We start from the raw sequence: 17,800 nt of genomic DNA, 5'->3' as shown, positions 1-17,800 counted from the left end.
CGTGGGGCTCGAACTCACAACTCTGAGAGTCCCACGCTCCACCGACTGAGCCAGCCACGCGCCCCCATCTAACCCGTTCTTAAGCATACAGTTCAGTAGCGTTAAGTGTACGCGTATCGTTGTGCAACCGTCGCGACCATCTGTTTCCAGAACTTTTTCGTCTTTCAAATCTGAAACTCTCCCCATAAACAGATAGCTCCTCTTTTTCGCCACCCCCGGCCCTTGGTATCTGCCGTCGCGCGTTGTGTCTCTGCGGAGGACCACTCCGGGGGTCTCACGAAGTAGATCGTACTCATTTTCAGTAACTAGTGATCTGGCTGTGCGTAAGTGGGCTTCGAGTGGCTTTCCCGTTCCCTCACGGACTCGTGCGTCGGCCGCTGTGACCATTGCCGGCTCCGGCTTGCCGTCCCCACGTTGGACGGCCTTGATCCCGCCTCAGCACGTGGCGCTGCGCCCCCTAAGGAACCATGTTTGCGAGTGTGAGGACACGGGTGAGGTGGAGCGGCTCTCACGGTCTCGGTGCGGCTGGTTCTTTGAGACCATCTAACGCTGCTCGTCCCGCGCGCCGCCAGGCCGTAAGCCCCTCGGAGGGGCCGCTCGTCTGGCCGGTGCCCGTGCCCACCCCTCGCGCTCCTCAGCTGACCCGCCGGGCTGCTGCTGTCCCTCCCCCGCCCGGGCAGGTGGAGGGCTCCGTCCCGTCCTGACTGCCCTCTGCGGTCTGGGACCCGGTCCCGTCTTCTTCTTTTCTAACCACGAAGTAAAGTACATCCTAAGATGTACTCGCACATTACAGGCAGCCAAGTGACGGAAGGTGGCGGACACACCTAGGTCGAGTGGGGCGCTGCCGGTGCCGCGGGATCGGCCGGTCGGCCTTCCCCGCTCCCTCGGCTCTCTCCGGGCTTGACGCGGAGGGCTTCCCCGCTTTTCTGTGTTGTGCCACCTCAGCGTGCGTTCCTAATCCCCGGATTTTGGTTTTGCCTGTTTCTGGATCTAACGTAAACGGAATCATGCCGTGTGTTCTTGTTACTTTGAATTATACGTGTATCAATTTCATTCCATACCATTTCTGGCTCTAATACGGTAACCGTACGCAGAGTTTACCTCAGGTGTGACTATAAAGTTTTTAAGACCTTGATGATGCCCTTGTGAGACTGTGCTCAGACTTCCGTTGTTAATGGTCGCTGCCTCGTGGTAGATTGCCGGATCTTTAGGTAAAGCACCCAAAAGTTCGCAGAAGCAGTTCGTTGGAGTAGCATAAAAAAGTACTCCGTACACTTCTGTCTCTCTCAAAAGCGGGATTCGACGTATGTGAAGTACTGTTGCTGGTCAGCACGTTTGAAAACGCTGCTGCATCTCAGGCCTAAGAGGAAGCACAAAGCTCTGGTCATGCGGCCCCGGGGGGACTTGCCTTCGCACAAAGGGCCGGCTCTGCAACAACCCTGCCCCGTTTGGGAAACGCCTTTTCATCCTGGGAGTGTTTGGCAGCTTTCGTGGAGCTCACACTTCTGGCGAAAGCTTTCTCATTTTTGGGAATAGCTTGCAAGGCATCGTGTACGGAAACACACGATACTTTTGCGGAAAAGCCGAAATGCCACAGTCGGTTAGTTTCAGTTTATACCTAAGTTATTTCAGAGAAAAGTCGAACTGAAGACGTTATTTTTAGTCTTTAGTCTTTTTCTGCAGTTGGGAATACACATTTCATGGTCTTCATTTGCTCGTGCTTTATTTTATTAATGCCTTTTTTATTTTTTTAATATTTTATTTTTGAGAGAGAGAGAGAGAGCAGGGAAGGGGTGAAGAGAGCGGGACAGAGGATCTGAAGTGGGCTCTGCGCTGACATCAGAGAGCCCGACGCGGGTCTCAAACTCCCGAACCGTGAGATCATGACCTGAGCCTTGGACACAACCTACTGAGCCACCCAGTGGCCCCTTATTAATGTCAGTTTTAGCCTGGAAAAAACCATATGGATGGTATCAGATACCACGTTTGTCTCATAGAAAATCTTGTTTGTCTGAAGACCATTTCTTATCACTTGGGGAATTTCAGAGTTTTCAACAGTTTCCTATTACATAGTTTAGAGTTTTTGTTGTCATACTTTCTGCCTTATTATTCTGGTTGTTGGAGTTACTTACAATCCATTTCTTTAAAATGAGTAGAGGGGCGCCTGGGTGGCTCAGTTGGTTAAGCGTCTGATATCAACTCAGGTCATGATCTCATGGTTTGTGAGTTCGAGCCCCACATCGGGCTCTGCACACTGACAGTGTGGAGCCTGCTTGGGATTCTCTCTCTCCCTCTCTGTCTACTCCTCCCTAGCTTTTGTGCTCTCGCGCACGCGCGCTGTCTCAATAAATAAACGTTCAAAAATAAAATCAGTAGAAAATAAGGTGAATATGTAAGGTTAATCATTAAATCAACTTTTTTCTCATAGTGAATTAATAGTAGGTTTTAGCAATAAATCTGTACATTTTTTAAAATATTTATTTATTTATTTATTTTGAGAGAAAGTGAGCACACACGTGCGCAAGGCGGGGAGGGGCAGAGAGAGAGATCTCAGGCAGGCTCCACGCTGTCGGTGCAGACCCCATCATGGGTCTTGGGCCCATGAACAGTGAGATCATGACCTGAGCCAGAATCACAGAGTTGGACACTCAACCCACTGAGCCGTCCGGGTGCCCCTGCAGTTCTTTTTTTAAAACCAATCACGAGAGGGGCACCTGGGTGGCTCAGTCGGTGGGGGGTTGAGTGTCCAACTTCGGTTCGGGTCATGATCTCGCAGTCTGTGAGTTCGAGCCCCATGCCAGGCTCTGTGCTGACAGCTTGGAGCCTGGAGCCTGCTTCAGATTCTGTGTCTCCCTCTCTCTCTGCCCTTTCCCCACTCATATTCTGTCTCTCAAAAATGAATAAACGTTAAAAAAAAAAAATTTAAAAAAACACACGAGACACACCTGGGTGGGTCAGTCAGTTAAGCATCTGACTTCAGCTCAGGTCACGATCTCGCGGTTCGTGAGTTCGAGCCCCACGTCGGGCTCTGTGCTGACAGCTCAGAGCCTGGAACCTCCTTTGGATTCTGTGTCTCCCTCTCTCTCTGCCCCTCCCCTGTTCATTCTCTCTCTCTCGAAAATAAACATAAAAATTTTTTTTAAACCAATCATGAAACATTTAATGTGATAGTTTCCTATTGTATAGTTTAGAGTTTTTGCTGTCATACCTTCTGCCTTATTCTTCCAGTGTTTTTCCTGGGTGTGACTTATACCTGGTGTTTCATTCATCAGCCTGGGGAACATCTGGCATTTCCTGTAGTGGAGGCTTGCTGGTGACGCCCTCTTAGGTTTTGGCCTGAAAACGTTTTCAGTGTGCCTTTGTATTTGAAGGGTATTTTCGCCAGATACAGAATTCTGAGTTGACAGATTTTTGTTCCATCTCAGCACTTTGAAGGCGTCCTTCCATTGTCTTCTGGTCTCCATTGATCTCCGGCTGTCAGCGGTTCGAGCATGATGCATGTACCTAGGGGTGGTTTTTTAATGGATCTCACTTGGGATTTGCTGAACTTCCTGGATTTGTTACTCGGTTTGTTGTCACTTTTGAGGTTTTCAGCCATTCTCTCTTCAAATACTTTCCAGTTCTCTATTTTCTTTTCCGTAGGATCGTTAATTAAATATTGTCCCAGGAGTTCTGAAGGTTCTGTTCATTTTCTGACAAATCTCTGTTTTGAGGTCGTGCAGGCTCTAGTAATCTGTCTTCAGGTACATTGACTCTTTCTTCTGCTTCTCCCTTCGGCTGGCAAGCCCATCGGTGTTTTCCATTTCAGTTATCGTATTTTTCTGTTGTAGAATTTCCATTTGATTCTCTTTTATTGTTTGTTTCTCTGATGAGACTCCTGGTCTCTTCGTTTGCCTCTACCCTGCTGGCCCCTGAGCATTGAGCCATGGCTCGGACTCCTCTCCTGGCCGGGTCTCAGGTGCTGACTGCCGGCTGATGCCTTCCCCAGGGCGCCTGGGCGTTGGAGGGAAGGCTTGGCTTTCCCTTCAGTCTTCCCCCTCCTCTGCCCTCTTCCTTGCTTCCTTACAGGTGTGGCTTCCATCCCACCTGCTTCCAAGCCAGAAGTCTGAACATCCCGCTTATGTCCTTCCTTTCCCTCACTCTGTCCTGCCCCTCATCCCACCCATCAGCAGAGGCCGTTGATTATGAGAGCTTGGAAGGTCCTCCCCGCTCCGTCCCCAAGTCTTGGCCGTGTCTGAGCCCGTCTCCTCTGGGCTCTCTTCCCACCTTCAGACTGTCGATGGCTTGGCAGCCCCCTGCCCTTAGCCCCTGCGGCCCTGTGTGCCAGCTCTTGTCCCCCTTCCCATTCTGTTGCTGACCGTTTCCTTTCTGCCCGCTGGGCTCTGGCCTCACTGGCCTCTCTCTTCCCACCCCCTTCCTGCCTCTCGGCCTCTGTGCTGCTCCTGCTGGCTGCAGTCTTCTTTCTCAGCTCTGAGTAGCAGCTTTAGTCTCTTCCTCCGGGCCTCTGCTCAGACGTGGTCTTCGCAGAGGCCTGTCTGTCCTCCCGTCTAGAGTGGCCTCTCCCATGCTTCCCTCTCGTCCTTTCCTGCCGTGGTGCTGACCTCGACCTGTGCTTCTCATCTGCTAACTTTCTCTCCCCGCTGTGATGCTGAGGTCCTCGATAGCAGGAACCTTGGCTTTGTTGTTCACGGTCGTGTTCGGAGCGCCCAGAGTGGAGCCGGCACGTAAGACTGTTTACCGGTTGGTGAGTGAGCAGTGAGTATTCTCAGCACCCACTGAGTACCTGGCATGGTGGACACTTGCTGTCATAGACATGGGAGCCTCGTTCTTCACTTCTGGCTTTCTTCTGCTGGGCTTTAACATTGGAATCGATTTCAAAAATAGAAATAAACTTTCCAGATATGGCCATGACTTTTGCTTGCGTCAAACTCTTACGTGTATCATTCAGTCTTATCGTTTACACAAATCTTCGCTTCTGCTTGGCCGCTTTTTTCATTTTACTTGACATCTGTGTGGGCAGCACAAATTTCCTCCCAAGAGAGCAAAATAACAAAAGAAATTTGGTTCACAAGGAATAGTTTCTAAATTTAACGAGTGTTCTAATATTATTATTTGGTATGTGTGTGGCCCGAGTAGTGATACTCAAAATTTTTTTAAATCTCTGTTGTTTTCTGCTTGTTTTAGGTCGCAAAGGAGTTTGGCTTCCAGAATAATGGCTTCTCAGTTTACATAAATAGAAACAAGACCGGAGAGATAACAGCATCATCTACCAAATCCCTGAGTCTGCTCAAAATCAAGTAAGTGCCGTGGGGGGGATGACAGGGCGGGGTGGGGGTGACTCCAGTGGCCCACCGATCGCTCATTCTACCCGATTGCCTCCCAGTGCCACCGCGCGGTGGCTGGAGTGCAGGTGAGCGTGTTTTTTGCCGGGATTTCAGCAGTCACACCGGCTCCGCTGGTCCTCTTGTGCTGAGCTGATTGACTTGCAGATTCTGAGCTTTTGTCACTGAGGAGAGAGAGTTATGGGTTCGGGGTGTGCGCCCAGCTGCACACTCAGCTCTGTCTCTGCAGAGAAGGACCTTGAACGCGGCCGTGGGGAGTTCTGCCTCGGGACTGCTTGGCGGGGAGGAGGGGCCGTCGCCCACACTATATTTCTTGGTGGCGTGACCCCCTTGAGCTCCTTAGCGGGGGGCAGTCACGTCAGTAGGGTTTCCAGTATGTAAAGACCTCTTACCGTGGCCGCTGCCTGTTCTCCGTAGTTTAATTGGAGCCCAGCCACATCCATGCGTTGCTGTGCTCTCGTGTTCCAAGGGCAGAGCTGAGTGATTGTGATAGACGGCCTGGCCCCCGAAGCCGAAAATATTTACTGCTTGGCTCTTCACAGAAGAAGTTTGCTGACTCCTGTCCGAACTGTCTGGGCATACCTGCTCACGTGCCGGTGATCTCCGTCCTCGGCGGCGAGCGTGGAGCTCTCTCCCGTCGGGGCTGCAGGCCGTGTGGCTGCTGTGGTGATGGAGCTGGCTTTGCCGGCGGTCGGCCCTGCGTCCGTTTACCAGTTAGAATAATAGGCTATTTGGACAATTTGATCGTTTTTAGGTTTATGAATTACTATGCCTAGGAGGAAAAATACGCAATTATAACATTCACTCATTTGTTCCTCAACAGATATTTGTTGGGTACCTGCCACTTGCCTGTTTCTGTAATTAGCTAAAGCCTTTCGTTGTTGTTGACGTCCATTCCCCACGTGGGTGAGGTCATCCTTCCTCTCAGCTTGTAAAGGGCTTTGTATCTTGAGAATCACTTCTCGAGAACGTTCCGTGGTTTGAGTTCATCTGGGGAAGTTACTTAACCCTCCTGGGCCTCACCCTCTTGGTCCTCGAGTAGCAGTGCCGCCTTCCCGTGGCTGCGCAGCGCCTGCCCACGGCGAGCGTGCGGATGACGCCTGTGTTACCCAAAACTGTTTTGATAGCGGATGCAAGCAAGGGCGGAGGTTACAGAGCGAAACACCTCTGAGAGAAAGCCCCCAAACTGTAGTGTTGTCATAGAGCTGTCCCAGAGGGGTGGGGCCCGGGAGTGGGGCAGCTCGGCCATCCTGGGGGGCACTTGGAGGCGCTGTGAGTCACGCTTGAATGTATCTTTCCAGTGATAGTCATACTAGTTATTGTCCAACTTGGATCTGACCTTGAGGGCTATGTTCTCTCTTACCTGACGTCTTTGGGCAGGAGTGACGTGCCTCTCCTTGACCTTGGTGTTGGTCTTTCCCCACTTCTTCTGGCCTCTGGGGTTGTAGTCCAGTCTGCTTGACTCTGTTCATTTACAGGTGATCCTTTTTTCCCTCTGGCTGCTTTTGGATCTTCTGTTTCTCATGGGGTCCTGGTTTCTGTCTGATCTGTCCAGGTGTGGATTCCTGGTTCCTTTAATCCTGCCTGATGTACGCTGTGTTTCCTATACCTGCAGATCAGGTCTGCAGAATATGTGGCCATTATCTCTTTTTATTTATTTTTTTTATTTTATTATTTTTTTTTTTTTAATTTTTTTTTTCAACGTTTATTTATTTTTGGGACAGAGAGAGACAGAGCATGAACGGGGGAGGGGCAGAGAGAGAGGGAGACACAGAACTGGAAACAGGCTCCAGGCTCTGAGCCATCAGCCCAGAGCCCGACGCGGGGCTCGAACTCACGGACCGCGAGATCGTGACCTGGCTGAAGTCGGACGCTTAACCGACTGCGCCACCCAGGCGCCCCTCTTTTTATTTTTTTTTAAACGTTTATTTTTGACAGAGAGAGAGAGACAGAGCATGAGTGGAGGAGGGGCAGAGAGAGAGAGGGAGACACAGAATCGGAAGCAGGCTCCAGGCTCTGAGCTGTCAGCACAGAGCCCGACATGGGGCTCAAACTCACAGACTGCGAGATCATGACCTGAGCCGAAGTCGGACGCCCAACCGACTGAGCCACCCAGGTGCCCCGCCATTATCTCTTTAAATATCACTGCTCCCCAGTTCTCTTTGTTATTGCAGTGATTACATTTTTCACTTCTAAAACGTTCGAATTGATTTCTTTTCGGATCCAGCTGTTAGCAACATGCACTCCTGGGGGCCACACTGCTCTCACACCGGCCTCTAGGCTTCCGGTGAGGAGCGCCGGGCTCCCCGGGGGCTCTGCCTTGGCCAGTCACACGCGTGAGGCTTCTGTCTTGGGTCTTGGGGTGTCTGTGGTCTGTCTCCCCCGTATGGAATCGGGGTGCATGTTGGTGCTGTCTGTGGTTGTCTGGCCTGTCCGTATGGGGGGGACTTGGGAAGATTTACTAAATCTGTGACCCTGCCACCCTGCTCCCAGAAGCCCATGTTGTTGGGTGGCCTCTTGCTGCTTGGGCTTTTTCCATCCCGTTTCCGGTGACCATTCTGTGGCAGATTGTGTTCCAAGTCGTGTTATTCCAAATCTGAAGTCCTTGGTTCTCTTTCTCTGATATTGTTGTCTCTGCCCACCCGTGCGTGTGATGACTCGGTTCTCTCCTGCGTTTGGTGACCCTTTTTTGAGAGCTTGTAGTTGACCAAACTTGGTCTTGGGGAGTCCTGGAGAGCTGCAGGGGAGTGGCTTTTCCGTGGAGGGAGGCCTGCACTTGCTTCTGTTGGGACAAGGGGGCCCGTGCACCTGGCGGGCCTTCGAGTTAATTTCTGTCTTTGGGCTTCCTGAGCCGGGTAGCGTCCCTCATCCCACCCCGGTGCATGTGGCACAGGCCTTTGGTTTCAGACCCTGAGTGACTACAGCATCCACCGCTGCGTAGTGGATGGAGGAAGACAGGATTCCTCCTTGGTTCCTATTCTAGCTGGTGGTCTCTCCCAGCTGTTGAGACATCTGGCTTTATGTGTGGCCTTTCAGGCTGGGCAACCTGCTTTGGACAGGCTGGCTCAAGGCCTCGCTTCCCGTTGCCCAGAGAACGACTGTGTAAGCCAAGCTCAGGGCCCCTGTCGTGCAGTGTTCTCTCGCTGTTCTTGTTTGAGCTACTGTGGGTTGTCGAGACCCTGCGGGAGCTCCGTACTTTGTCCAGAGCTCCGCGGTGCTTGTCGGAGTAGATCTGCTAAAGCAGAAGTAGCCGCCGAGCCAAGAATTCCACGGCTGGGGGTGTGGAGGAATGTCTGGTCCCTTGCTAGAGACAGAGGTCTCTAGCTGGAGTCTGGCAGGTTTGTTCCCTCGGTAGGGAAGAGGCAGAGGGGAGAACAGACCCGCTGCAGAGCCAAGGGGCCAAGCCTCTTAGCGGCCTGTGTCTCTGGTGTCTGTGCTCGAGGCCCACTGCCCCACCTCGCTCGGGGAGCGGGGTCAGGGGTGCGGCAGGCTGTCCCTTCGGTCTTGCGGCAGTTCGGTGCCTACCACACGTGGTGCCACAGCTCTGCCTTCAAGACCGGGGCTGATCTTCGTGCCGCAGGCCCTCCGCGCGCGGGAGCCCATGCTGCGTCTGGACCGCTGCTTGTGAGTGGGGGCGTCACACGCCTCAGGCCTGGGGCTTGGCTGTGCCCGCCGGGTCTGGCGGTGAGTCAGCAGTGTGAGTGAGCAAGGAAGGAGCGTAGTTGACGTGGCAAATGATAGAAGGTCAAACTCTGCCGTTTGAAATGTGAGTTGTGCAGCCTGTTTGGCTTTAAAAACCAACAGAAGCCCTCCTCATAGGGCCACTTCTGGAAACGTGCCCTGTAGAAGTAAAACCACGCAGCTGCCTGACTTTGGTCATTTCGTCCCGTGGTGTCCGTGGTGGCAGACACCCGTCGGTGCGCATGCCACCGGTGTGGGAGACGGGGTGAGCTCGGAGGCAGGCTCGCCGGGGAGTGCGGCCGTTAGAAGCAGTGCTCAGACCTAGACCGTGTTTGGAGGGATCTCGGGTGAGGTATCGTTGAATGAGAAAAGCGGATGCAAAGAATACGTCTTCGGTCATCTCATTTTTATCGAGTGGGACGTACGTGTCTGTGCATACGTGTGGGGCGGGGAGTGTGAACGTAGGGAGGAACGTAGGGTGGAAATGGAAGGCTGTGTACTAGGCGGCGAGACTTAGGAGTGCTCGATAGTAGGCGGGAAAGAAGGAACAAAGAGAAGTGGGAGCCAAGCTCGGCGTGAGCAGGGGAGAGTGCCGCCCACGGGCCGGGTGTATACGTCGCGACCGTGTTTCATCTGTGTGGCGTCGGGCGGGCGTGGGGGTCTTACAGTTGGGCGAGAGATGAAGTCACGGCCACGGAGCGCCCTCCCTGACCTTCGGAGTGCTAGGCGCGTGGCAGTGCCGTGCAGGGAGGGCTCTGGGCTCTTAGAATTAGCAGCCTCGTCGTTTGGGCCTTCAGGGAGGTTGGATGCCGGAGACCCTCACATCTGAGCCGCTCGTCTGGGCGGCCCAGGTTGTGAGAGGAAGGGAGGCAGGCCCTGCCCTGTGTTCGTCACCTGACAGGCATGGAGATTTGCTGTTCCTGTTCCCCTCGGGCCTCGCCGGCCCCTCCTCGGAAATGGAGACGTCGGTCCCGCCGGGGTCGAAGGCCTGCGGCGCTCCCACCGTGGTGGAAGACGAGATCGACCAGTACCTCAGCAAGCAGGACGGGAAGATTTACAGAAGCCGAGACCCACAGCTGTAAGTGCTGGCGCCGCCGAGCTGGCGGAGGGAAGGGTTCGGACGGGCCCTGCTTTAGGGAGTGGCTGAGGAAGAGAGGCACGTTCTGAGTTGGATCCTCTCCGTTCAGGCGAGATTTCACCCCAAGTTACTCTGGAAGCTTTTTCTTACCGTGTGAGTCTCCAAGTGTGCTGCCACACGTACTTTAAAAGCGTTCAAGTGTTTGGAACTAAGATCCGGAATACGGGAGGGAACTGGAACCAAGCCTTTCCCGGCATGCGCTCCTGAGACACTTGCTGCCCGCGCAGCGGGTGCGGCTTTAGCGGGTGTGGGTGCGGCGGGGCAAGCGTGGGGGGGGGGGGGGCGCCTGGGCACCTAGCAGCGGAAGGTCCTTGTTCGGGTCCCCTCGTTCACTTACAGGAGGGACATTTCAACAGCGCATCCACACAGTACGTTCTGCCCGTTCCGTTCGGCGGGTGTCCCATCCGGGGACGCTCGCTGCTCCTTGTCGGCACGGTTACCTTCCACCCGGGATTACGTGGGGCGCATTTGTGTAGTTTTGGTTTTTTGCAGTTCTTTTAAAGAAACCAGTTAGAAACGTCTGAGTGGACGCTCAGTGATGGGAAGTTGTCTGGGGGAAGGTCGTTCGTCTCTGCAGTAGAGCTCCATAAACGGGCCGGGGTGCTGATGCCGAGATGCTGACGCCGAGATGCTGGGATCTAAGTGCTGCCTTAGCAACTTGCGGGTCTTGGACTAAAGAGCCCAAGCGGTGCTCAGCGGCTCAGCACGGAGCCGTTCCAGAGCCACAGCCTGTGTCCCTGTTCATTTGCATTTCCTCCCAGGGATCCCGCGCTGGCTTCCCCCACGGCCTGTGTCTTCGGGCCTTCATTAGGAGCCTTTCCAAGGTGGCTGTGTGCGTGTATGTGTGCGTTCTGGCCTGCCATCTGTGAGAGCCTGCCTGTTAGCAGACACAGGCCGTCTCTACTCTGAAGTGTAGAATGCTCGTGCGTCCAGGAGTTCTGACCCCATTTAGAAAAGGATCTGCTTGAGCCCAGAGGGACTGCCACTTGGCTTTCCCACCAGCCCATCACTGCCCTCCTCATTGGAGCACATTGCGCTGTCACCTCGCACGTGTGGGTCTTCTTAAGGCTTCTCTGACCGAAATGGCCGAAACCCACAGAGCCAGGCATCCTCCGTGCATTTCTCAAAACTTGCGCAAAGTGGGTGTTTTCCAAACTGGAGTGACTTCTGTTCCACTGAGAAGGATTTTGCCACATCCGCATCCCGGCTTTGTTAGTATTTACTTAACATCTCTCGAAATTGATTTTAAGTATACTCACTTTAGTTTTTACCCGGTGTCATTTTAAGCAGTTAACACCCATAGAATCACAGGTTTGACGTCCTGATGAATTTTTTCTAATAACACATCCGAGTAAATACTAAACGGTTTTATTACAATAAAAATGTTCACATCCCAGCTAAAATAATTCTGCACAGCAGGTGCCTGGCTGGCTCAGTTGGTAGAACCTGTAATTCTTGATCTCGGGGTCGTGAGTTCAAGCCCCGTGTTGGGCGCAGAGTTTACTTAAATAAAGAATAAATAAAATAATTCCATGCAGGTCGGGAAAAACTTTATTAAGTATGGTGGGCGCTTTAAATATCAAAAACATTGGGAGGCATCAACAGGAAAACAGGCCTACTAATCACTGTGTTTCTCCCGCCCGTGCTCTCAGGTGCCGACACGGCCCCCTGGGGAAATGTGTGCACTGTGTTCCGCTAGAGGTGAGAGCGTGCAGCGTAAGTTCCGGGCTGGCGGGAGGGACTGCTTCCCAGGGCGTGTCAGGTGTCTGCTCTGCACCCCTGCGCCGGGCCGGAGCCGGAGCGGACCTTACCTGTCTATTGCCCTGCGCCCTGGCGTTCCCGCTGGTGCAAGCCGCGTGAAGAGGGCCGGCCTGTATTTATGGGAGTGACCTTCTGGTGGGTTATGAATGGCCGACGCGTTTGTATTGCTGTGATGGACGGGCAGCGTTCCGGCAGGCTCCCCGGACAATCCTTCTAAAACCTGACACGGCGCTGGGGCTGGCGGTTTCTGTGCTCGTCGTCGTTTTGATTTACTTTTCCCTGAGTCTCCCGTCCTCCTACTGATTTGTCCTGGTGAGATTGAGAGTTACCATAATAATGCTGACTGGTAACTGGTTACTGCTGAGTTTACAGCAGCAAGGCCAACCTGATTTTCTTCGTGAGCCTCCTCACCGTCTTGCGGCTCCCCCCGCCCCGCCAAATTTTCCTGATAGCTACCTGACCTAGAGCATTTTGTATTTAATAGAGATTTATTTTAATCTCGGGAAGATAGCTGGTACACGAAGAAACCTTTGGTTCTGACCTAGAACGATAAGCGAGAAGCCAGCCCCGGTTCTCTCTCGTTGCCCTCCGTGGGGCCTGGCTTGACCCCCCCCCCCCGGGGGCGTGCAGCAGGAGTGCGGCCCGCCTCTCCTCACCTCTCTGCGCCCGCGGGCGTGGGACTGTACTGACTGTGTGTGTTTTGGCAGCCGTTCGACGAGGATTACCTGAACCATCTTGAGCCTCCTGTGAAGCACATGTCCTTCCACGCCTACATCCGAAAGCTGACCGGGGGGGCCGACAAGTAAGCAACCTGAGTGCAGTTAGGCTGTGCCGGTGTGGCTCTGGCGTGGCTCTGACGTGCGGGTGCCCCTTTTGTGTATCTGGCAGGGGTCGCTTAAAGACCACGAGCGTGTGAATGAGAAAAGCAAAGATCGGGGTCTGGGCGTGGAACATTTGAATTCGTGGCTTCTGCCCCGATTCTAGAAAAGAAACAGACGGGTGGAGCCTCTGATGCCCTGTCATAATCCTTGCCCGGACTGGTGGGCAGATGCCAAGCTGGCAGTGGTCTCTGTGGAGGCCCCTGGTGAACGTCCCCCGCTTCCCCCAGATACGTGGTGCTCCGGCAACTTAGTGGTATGTGAAGGCGGATGAGATAAGGCGGCATGATGGTCAGTCTTGTGGAGTGTGGGCTCATCCTCTGCTTTTCAGAAAAACTGAACCACCGCATGGTTCTCTTGGCTCACTTATTCCACAGCCCCCATCAGCCCTTTGCCCTGGAGCCCGCCCCTTTATCAGCTTGATTTCACAGCCATCGTGTGGGCTCGGCAGGCGTGGGCTGCAGCCTCGGCCAGGTGGGCGGTGGGGCGGCCAGCTCTGGGCTCCCTGAGCACGGGCGGTGACAGTGGCTGGAGAGGGGCTGACCGAGAGCATTTTGAGTTCTTCTAAACCACGTCAAGTACTTGCCTGTGCGACCCCTTTCCGCTGACTATACTTCACCCTCCCAGAAAGTGATGGACTTCACACCAGGATTTTACAATTCCCATCAGTGCAGCAGGACGAGATGGTGGCTGAACCAAGGCAGCAACGTTTTGTGAAGGGTGTCATGTTGGCCTGATTGTCGTTTTTTCTCTGACAACCTACTGACATCCTAAAAGGAGTTTTTAAAAAAGTTAGACCAGGAGGAAAAAAGTCCAACCAGAAACCCGTTCTTGCCTGTCCGTGGGGTAAGCCATGGAACTTCCTGGACTAGGTATGAGTAGAGATTTTGTTGTGCTGAACTCCGTCAGCCTTCCGCACATTTGCAGCTGTCGGTAACGTGCAGGCCGGTGGCGGTCCCTGCTGCCAGCGTGCTGTTGGCCTGTGAAGACAGGACTGAGTTATGGGACCGTTTGTGAATGGGAAGCTGGGTCAAGGCACATGTGCACATTCTCCCCACATCCAGGTGGCGCCCTGGCTTCCTCACGGGATAGTCTTTATTCCAGCTGAAAGCCGGGGACAGAGGTCTTTGTAACGTACCCTCGTCGGGGTTCTTCCCTGTGATTCTGAATTTTTTACGAGCATCCAAGTACTGGACTCGTGACATAGATGTTGCTGATGAGTTAATGAAACTTAAAAACTAGCGTTGTTTCTTCTTAGTGGCACGGGTTAGAGCAATAGATATTTAATTGCGTCCCTGAAAGTCTTCTTGGGTGTTAGTGACTGACATTGAAAATGGAGACTTTTTGTAGGCCGGTAGTTCTGTATTCGTGCGCAGTCTGCATGTGCAGGACGGAGGCTGGGACTCCGCGAGAGCACTTTTTAGCACATTTCCCTTGCTGTTGCCTCCACACGCTTAGGTCTTTAGAACTCTGTTCAGGAGGGGTAGGATATTTGTCATATGATTTCCAGTTTCCTGCTGAACGTTTCACCATCGGAATGTTTACTCAAGTTGCCTCTTCTTGTTCAGGGGGAAATTTGTTGCTCTGGAGAACATCAGCTGCAAGATTAAATCAGGATGTGAGGGGCACCTTCCGTGGCCCAACGGCATCTGTACTAAGTGCCAGCCAAGTGCCATCACACTGAACAGACAGGTGAGACGTTTGCCGTGCCCGCCTAGACAGCGGAAAGCAGTAGATTGGTTTTCATGGCTCGGAAATGAACATTTCCAGAAGGGGCCATCCTTGGAGGGAGCCACCCCGTGCAGAGTGCAAGTTCAAGTGCACTTTCAAGTCCTACGCTGGAGGCCTGGAGGTGTTATTTGTGAGATCTGTTTCAGGTGTGGGCGAGGGGGTCTTCAGTTTTCTGTTTTGTCAGCCTGCGTGGAAGTAGAATTTTCTTGGTGACTTTAAAATGCTCCCTGGTTGTGACTTTGCCTTCTGGGAGCTGGGAACCGAATTGTCCTGGAGCCCCCTGGGAGCACCTGTCCGGGCCAGGTAAAGAAGGGAGCTGGACTCTGGAAGGAGGAAGAGGCAGGGAAAGCTATACGCAGTATCCTGGCCTCTTCCCCTCTGATCTCCATGCTCACCTGGCCTTCCCTGCACCACTGGCCCACGTTTCCTCCTTAGAAAGCTCTCCATAGCCTTTGTGACTGCCTGGGGACGGCTTTCTTTCTTTTCTCTCTTCCCTTCCCCCACACCCCTTCTCTTTCTTTTTTTTGAAAACTGATTTTTATGCCAGAGATCCTGAAAACCTGCACTTTAGGTGAAATCCCAGTAAGATGAATTTGAATTAATTTACAGAGGAATCCCACCTCTACCCACCCACCCTCTAGAATCTTGATGGCAGAGCACATTCTTTTTTTTTTTTTTTTAATGTTTATTTTTGAGAGAGAGATTGAGAGAGAGAGAGAGAGCGAGAGAGAGAGCGTGAGCAGGGGAGGGGCAGAGAGAGAGGGAGGCACAGAATCCAATGCAGGCTCCAGGCTCTGAGCTGTCAATACAGAGCCCGACGGGGGGCACGAACCCCCATACCGCGAGATCACGACCCAAGCCGAAGTCAGACGCTTAACCTACTGAGCCCTCCAGCCCTACTGCCCCTTCAGGGCACATTCTTAAAACGTGTGTGCATGCGTGTAAGAGCTAGGTGAAGGCAATTTATGAATGGCTTAGACTAGAAAAATAAGTTATTTATTACTGAGTGTTTTCATCACCCCATTGTTTGCTCTACAGAAATACAGACACGTGGACAATATCATGTTTGAGAATCACACGGTTGCCGATCGCTTCCTTGACTTCTGGAGGAAGACAGGGAACCAGCATTTCGGGTATTTGTACGGACGGTATACAGAGCACAAAGACATTCCTCTTGGCATCAGGGCCGAAGTGGCCGCGATTTACGAGCCTCCCCAGGTAGGTGGGCTGGGGCTTCATGGCCCGAGGCTTCTGTGGCTTCTGCTCTGAAGGCTGCGCAGGACTCTCGTTTCGGGCTTCGTTTCATTCCTTTTGCTTTATCATTTCCCAGTCTGTCTCCGTCTGTGTCTACACGAGACACGTGCACACAGACACACGGTATTTATTTTCTGAATTCTTAGAGGGTAAGCTCACGGCCCCTACGTATTTCAGTGTGCCTTTCTAATGCATAAGGATGTCCTCTTACCTAATAATAAATACACTTGTCAACTTCAGTAGGTTGAACATTGATGCCATATTGTCATCTGTGCCCTGTGTTCCACTTCTGTCTCTTGTCTCCAAGTGCCACACGGCTGCTCTCTCCCTTGTAATTCTGTAGCTCCTTTGCCCATGCCTGTGGTCAGCTGGCTCAGAAATGATGGAACCAGAGGGTCTTTATCCCTGTGCCACACACACAGCTATCTTAGAATGACAGCACCAAAATCACCACCGGTACAAGACTGGAAACTTTTCTGGTGGAAGGAGGAGGGTCCTTAGGGCGTGTCTCATGAGGGACCAGCAATCAAATACTGTTTTAAAGTCACTTGGAAAGTCCTCTCTTAAGGACTGTGCCACCAACTAGTTAACATATTTATGTTTGTTTGCTTTATTTGCAGTGTTTAGGGATAGGTTTTATGTATGTATACTCTTAAATGTGTTGCACGATTACATGAAGTACTCATGTAGTATGTTTCATTGTATACAATTATTACGAAAGTGAATACTGTAAACGTGGAACCCAAGTGTGTGATACACGTGCTGGAGTACTTGGGGAGGGTGTGCTCGTGTCTCTAGTTCCCTATGAAATCAAAAAAACTAAGGTGGCTTGGGGGGTGGCCAGAGTATAGTAAATGTTACTGGCTGGCTCTAAGTAGTCGGTGTATGAGTCCTCACAAGGAAATTCTGTAAACTTTTCTGTATGTTTGAAAAAAATTTTTAAATATTTATTTTGAGAGAGAGAGTGAGCAAGCATGTGAGCAGGGGAGGGGCAGAGAGAGAGGGAGAGAGAGAATCCCAAGCAGGCTTCACACTCAGCTTGGAGCCCAACGCGTGGCTTGATCCCAACCACGAGAACATGACCTGAGCCAAAATCAGGAGTCGGACACTTGACCAGCTGAGCCACCCAGGTGCTCCTATGTTTAAAATTTTTAATTAAAATGTTAGAAAAGAAAAAAAAATCACGTTTCCAAAGATCCAAGGTACCCCCTTCATCCTGTCCCTCTTTCCGAAATATTTGGCTTAGACTTCTAAAATTTGAGTTTTTAAAATACAAGCGAATAGACAGGTATTCATACTATCCTTTGGGTGTATGCCTAGCATTGTCGCCTTGCACTGTGTGCTTTACGTCAGTCCGTGACCCACCGACTTCTTTTTTTATTATTATTATTATTAATGTTATTTTTAACGTTTATTTGTTTTTGAGACACAGACAGAGTATGAGTAGGGAAGGGGCAGAGAGAGAGGGAGACGCAGTCTGAAGCAGGCTCCATCCAGGCTCTGAGCTGTCAGCACAGAGCCCGAGACCCACCAACTTCTTAAGTAAAGGTCTGAAACCGCGGGCCCCGTCGCTCCTGACTGGTGTGCGGGTGTGTGGCTCTTGCACACGTGCCGTTGTCTCCCCGGCTGTATCTATGCAGGTTCTGAATGTCGTCTACACCCCTTTGTCCATTTCTGTATTTACCGAGAGCTGCAGAGGAGGTGTCTGAGCGGACCTACTGTGGTGGCTCCTTGGACGGGGGTCGCTAGGTGGCGACAGAGGCTCTGCCTGAGAGCCGGGATCCCTGGATTGCCCAACCGGTAGGGCACTAAGTGTGCTCCGTAATGAGGGGGCCGCTTTTGGAAGCGTGGTACGTTCGCCTTGGGTTTCGTACAGGGTCTCTCTCATGAGGAGTTTTCAGCAGGTCTGTTGGGAGCTGATTGAATTAAAAACGGAAACAAACCTCTGTCGTCCAGACAGACGCCTAACAGCATCGTCCTGGAGGTTGAAGCCATTGACCTCCAATAGCGTCCGG

General features: G+C 52.3%; 1 protein-coding gene across 3 annotated transcripts in view; it reads left to right on the top strand.

Moving 5' to 3' along the window:
• Positions 1-17,800, top strand: part of NPLOC4 (NPL4 homolog, ubiquitin recognition factor) — a 61,209-nt gene that overhangs the window by 8,041 nt on the left and 35,368 nt on the right. For 2 of the 3 annotated variants that reach the window (XM_030294928.1, XM_030294929.1), the window contains 6 exons: positions 5,185-5,297; positions 9,925-10,101; positions 11,814-11,862; positions 12,630-12,724; positions 14,369-14,492; positions 15,570-15,749. In XM_030294928.1, coding sequence (XP_030150788.1) covers positions 5,185-5,297; positions 9,925-10,101; positions 11,814-11,862; positions 12,630-12,724; positions 14,369-14,492; positions 15,570-15,749 — 738 coding nt within the window. The remainder of the gene's footprint in view (positions 1-5,184; positions 5,298-9,924; positions 10,102-11,813; positions 11,863-12,629; positions 12,725-14,368; positions 14,493-15,569; positions 15,750-17,800) is intronic. The other variant, XM_030294930.1, reaches the window with a different exon arrangement.

The sequence above is a fragment of the Lynx canadensis genome, chromosome E1 (assembly GCF_007474595.2).
Source record: "Lynx canadensis isolate LIC74 chromosome E1, mLynCan4.pri.v2, whole genome shotgun sequence".
NCBI lineage: Eukaryota > Metazoa > Chordata > Mammalia > Carnivora > Felidae > Lynx > Lynx canadensis.
Note: the sequence above shows the minus strand (reverse complement) of the source record. Positions and strands in the feature narration are given on the sequence as shown.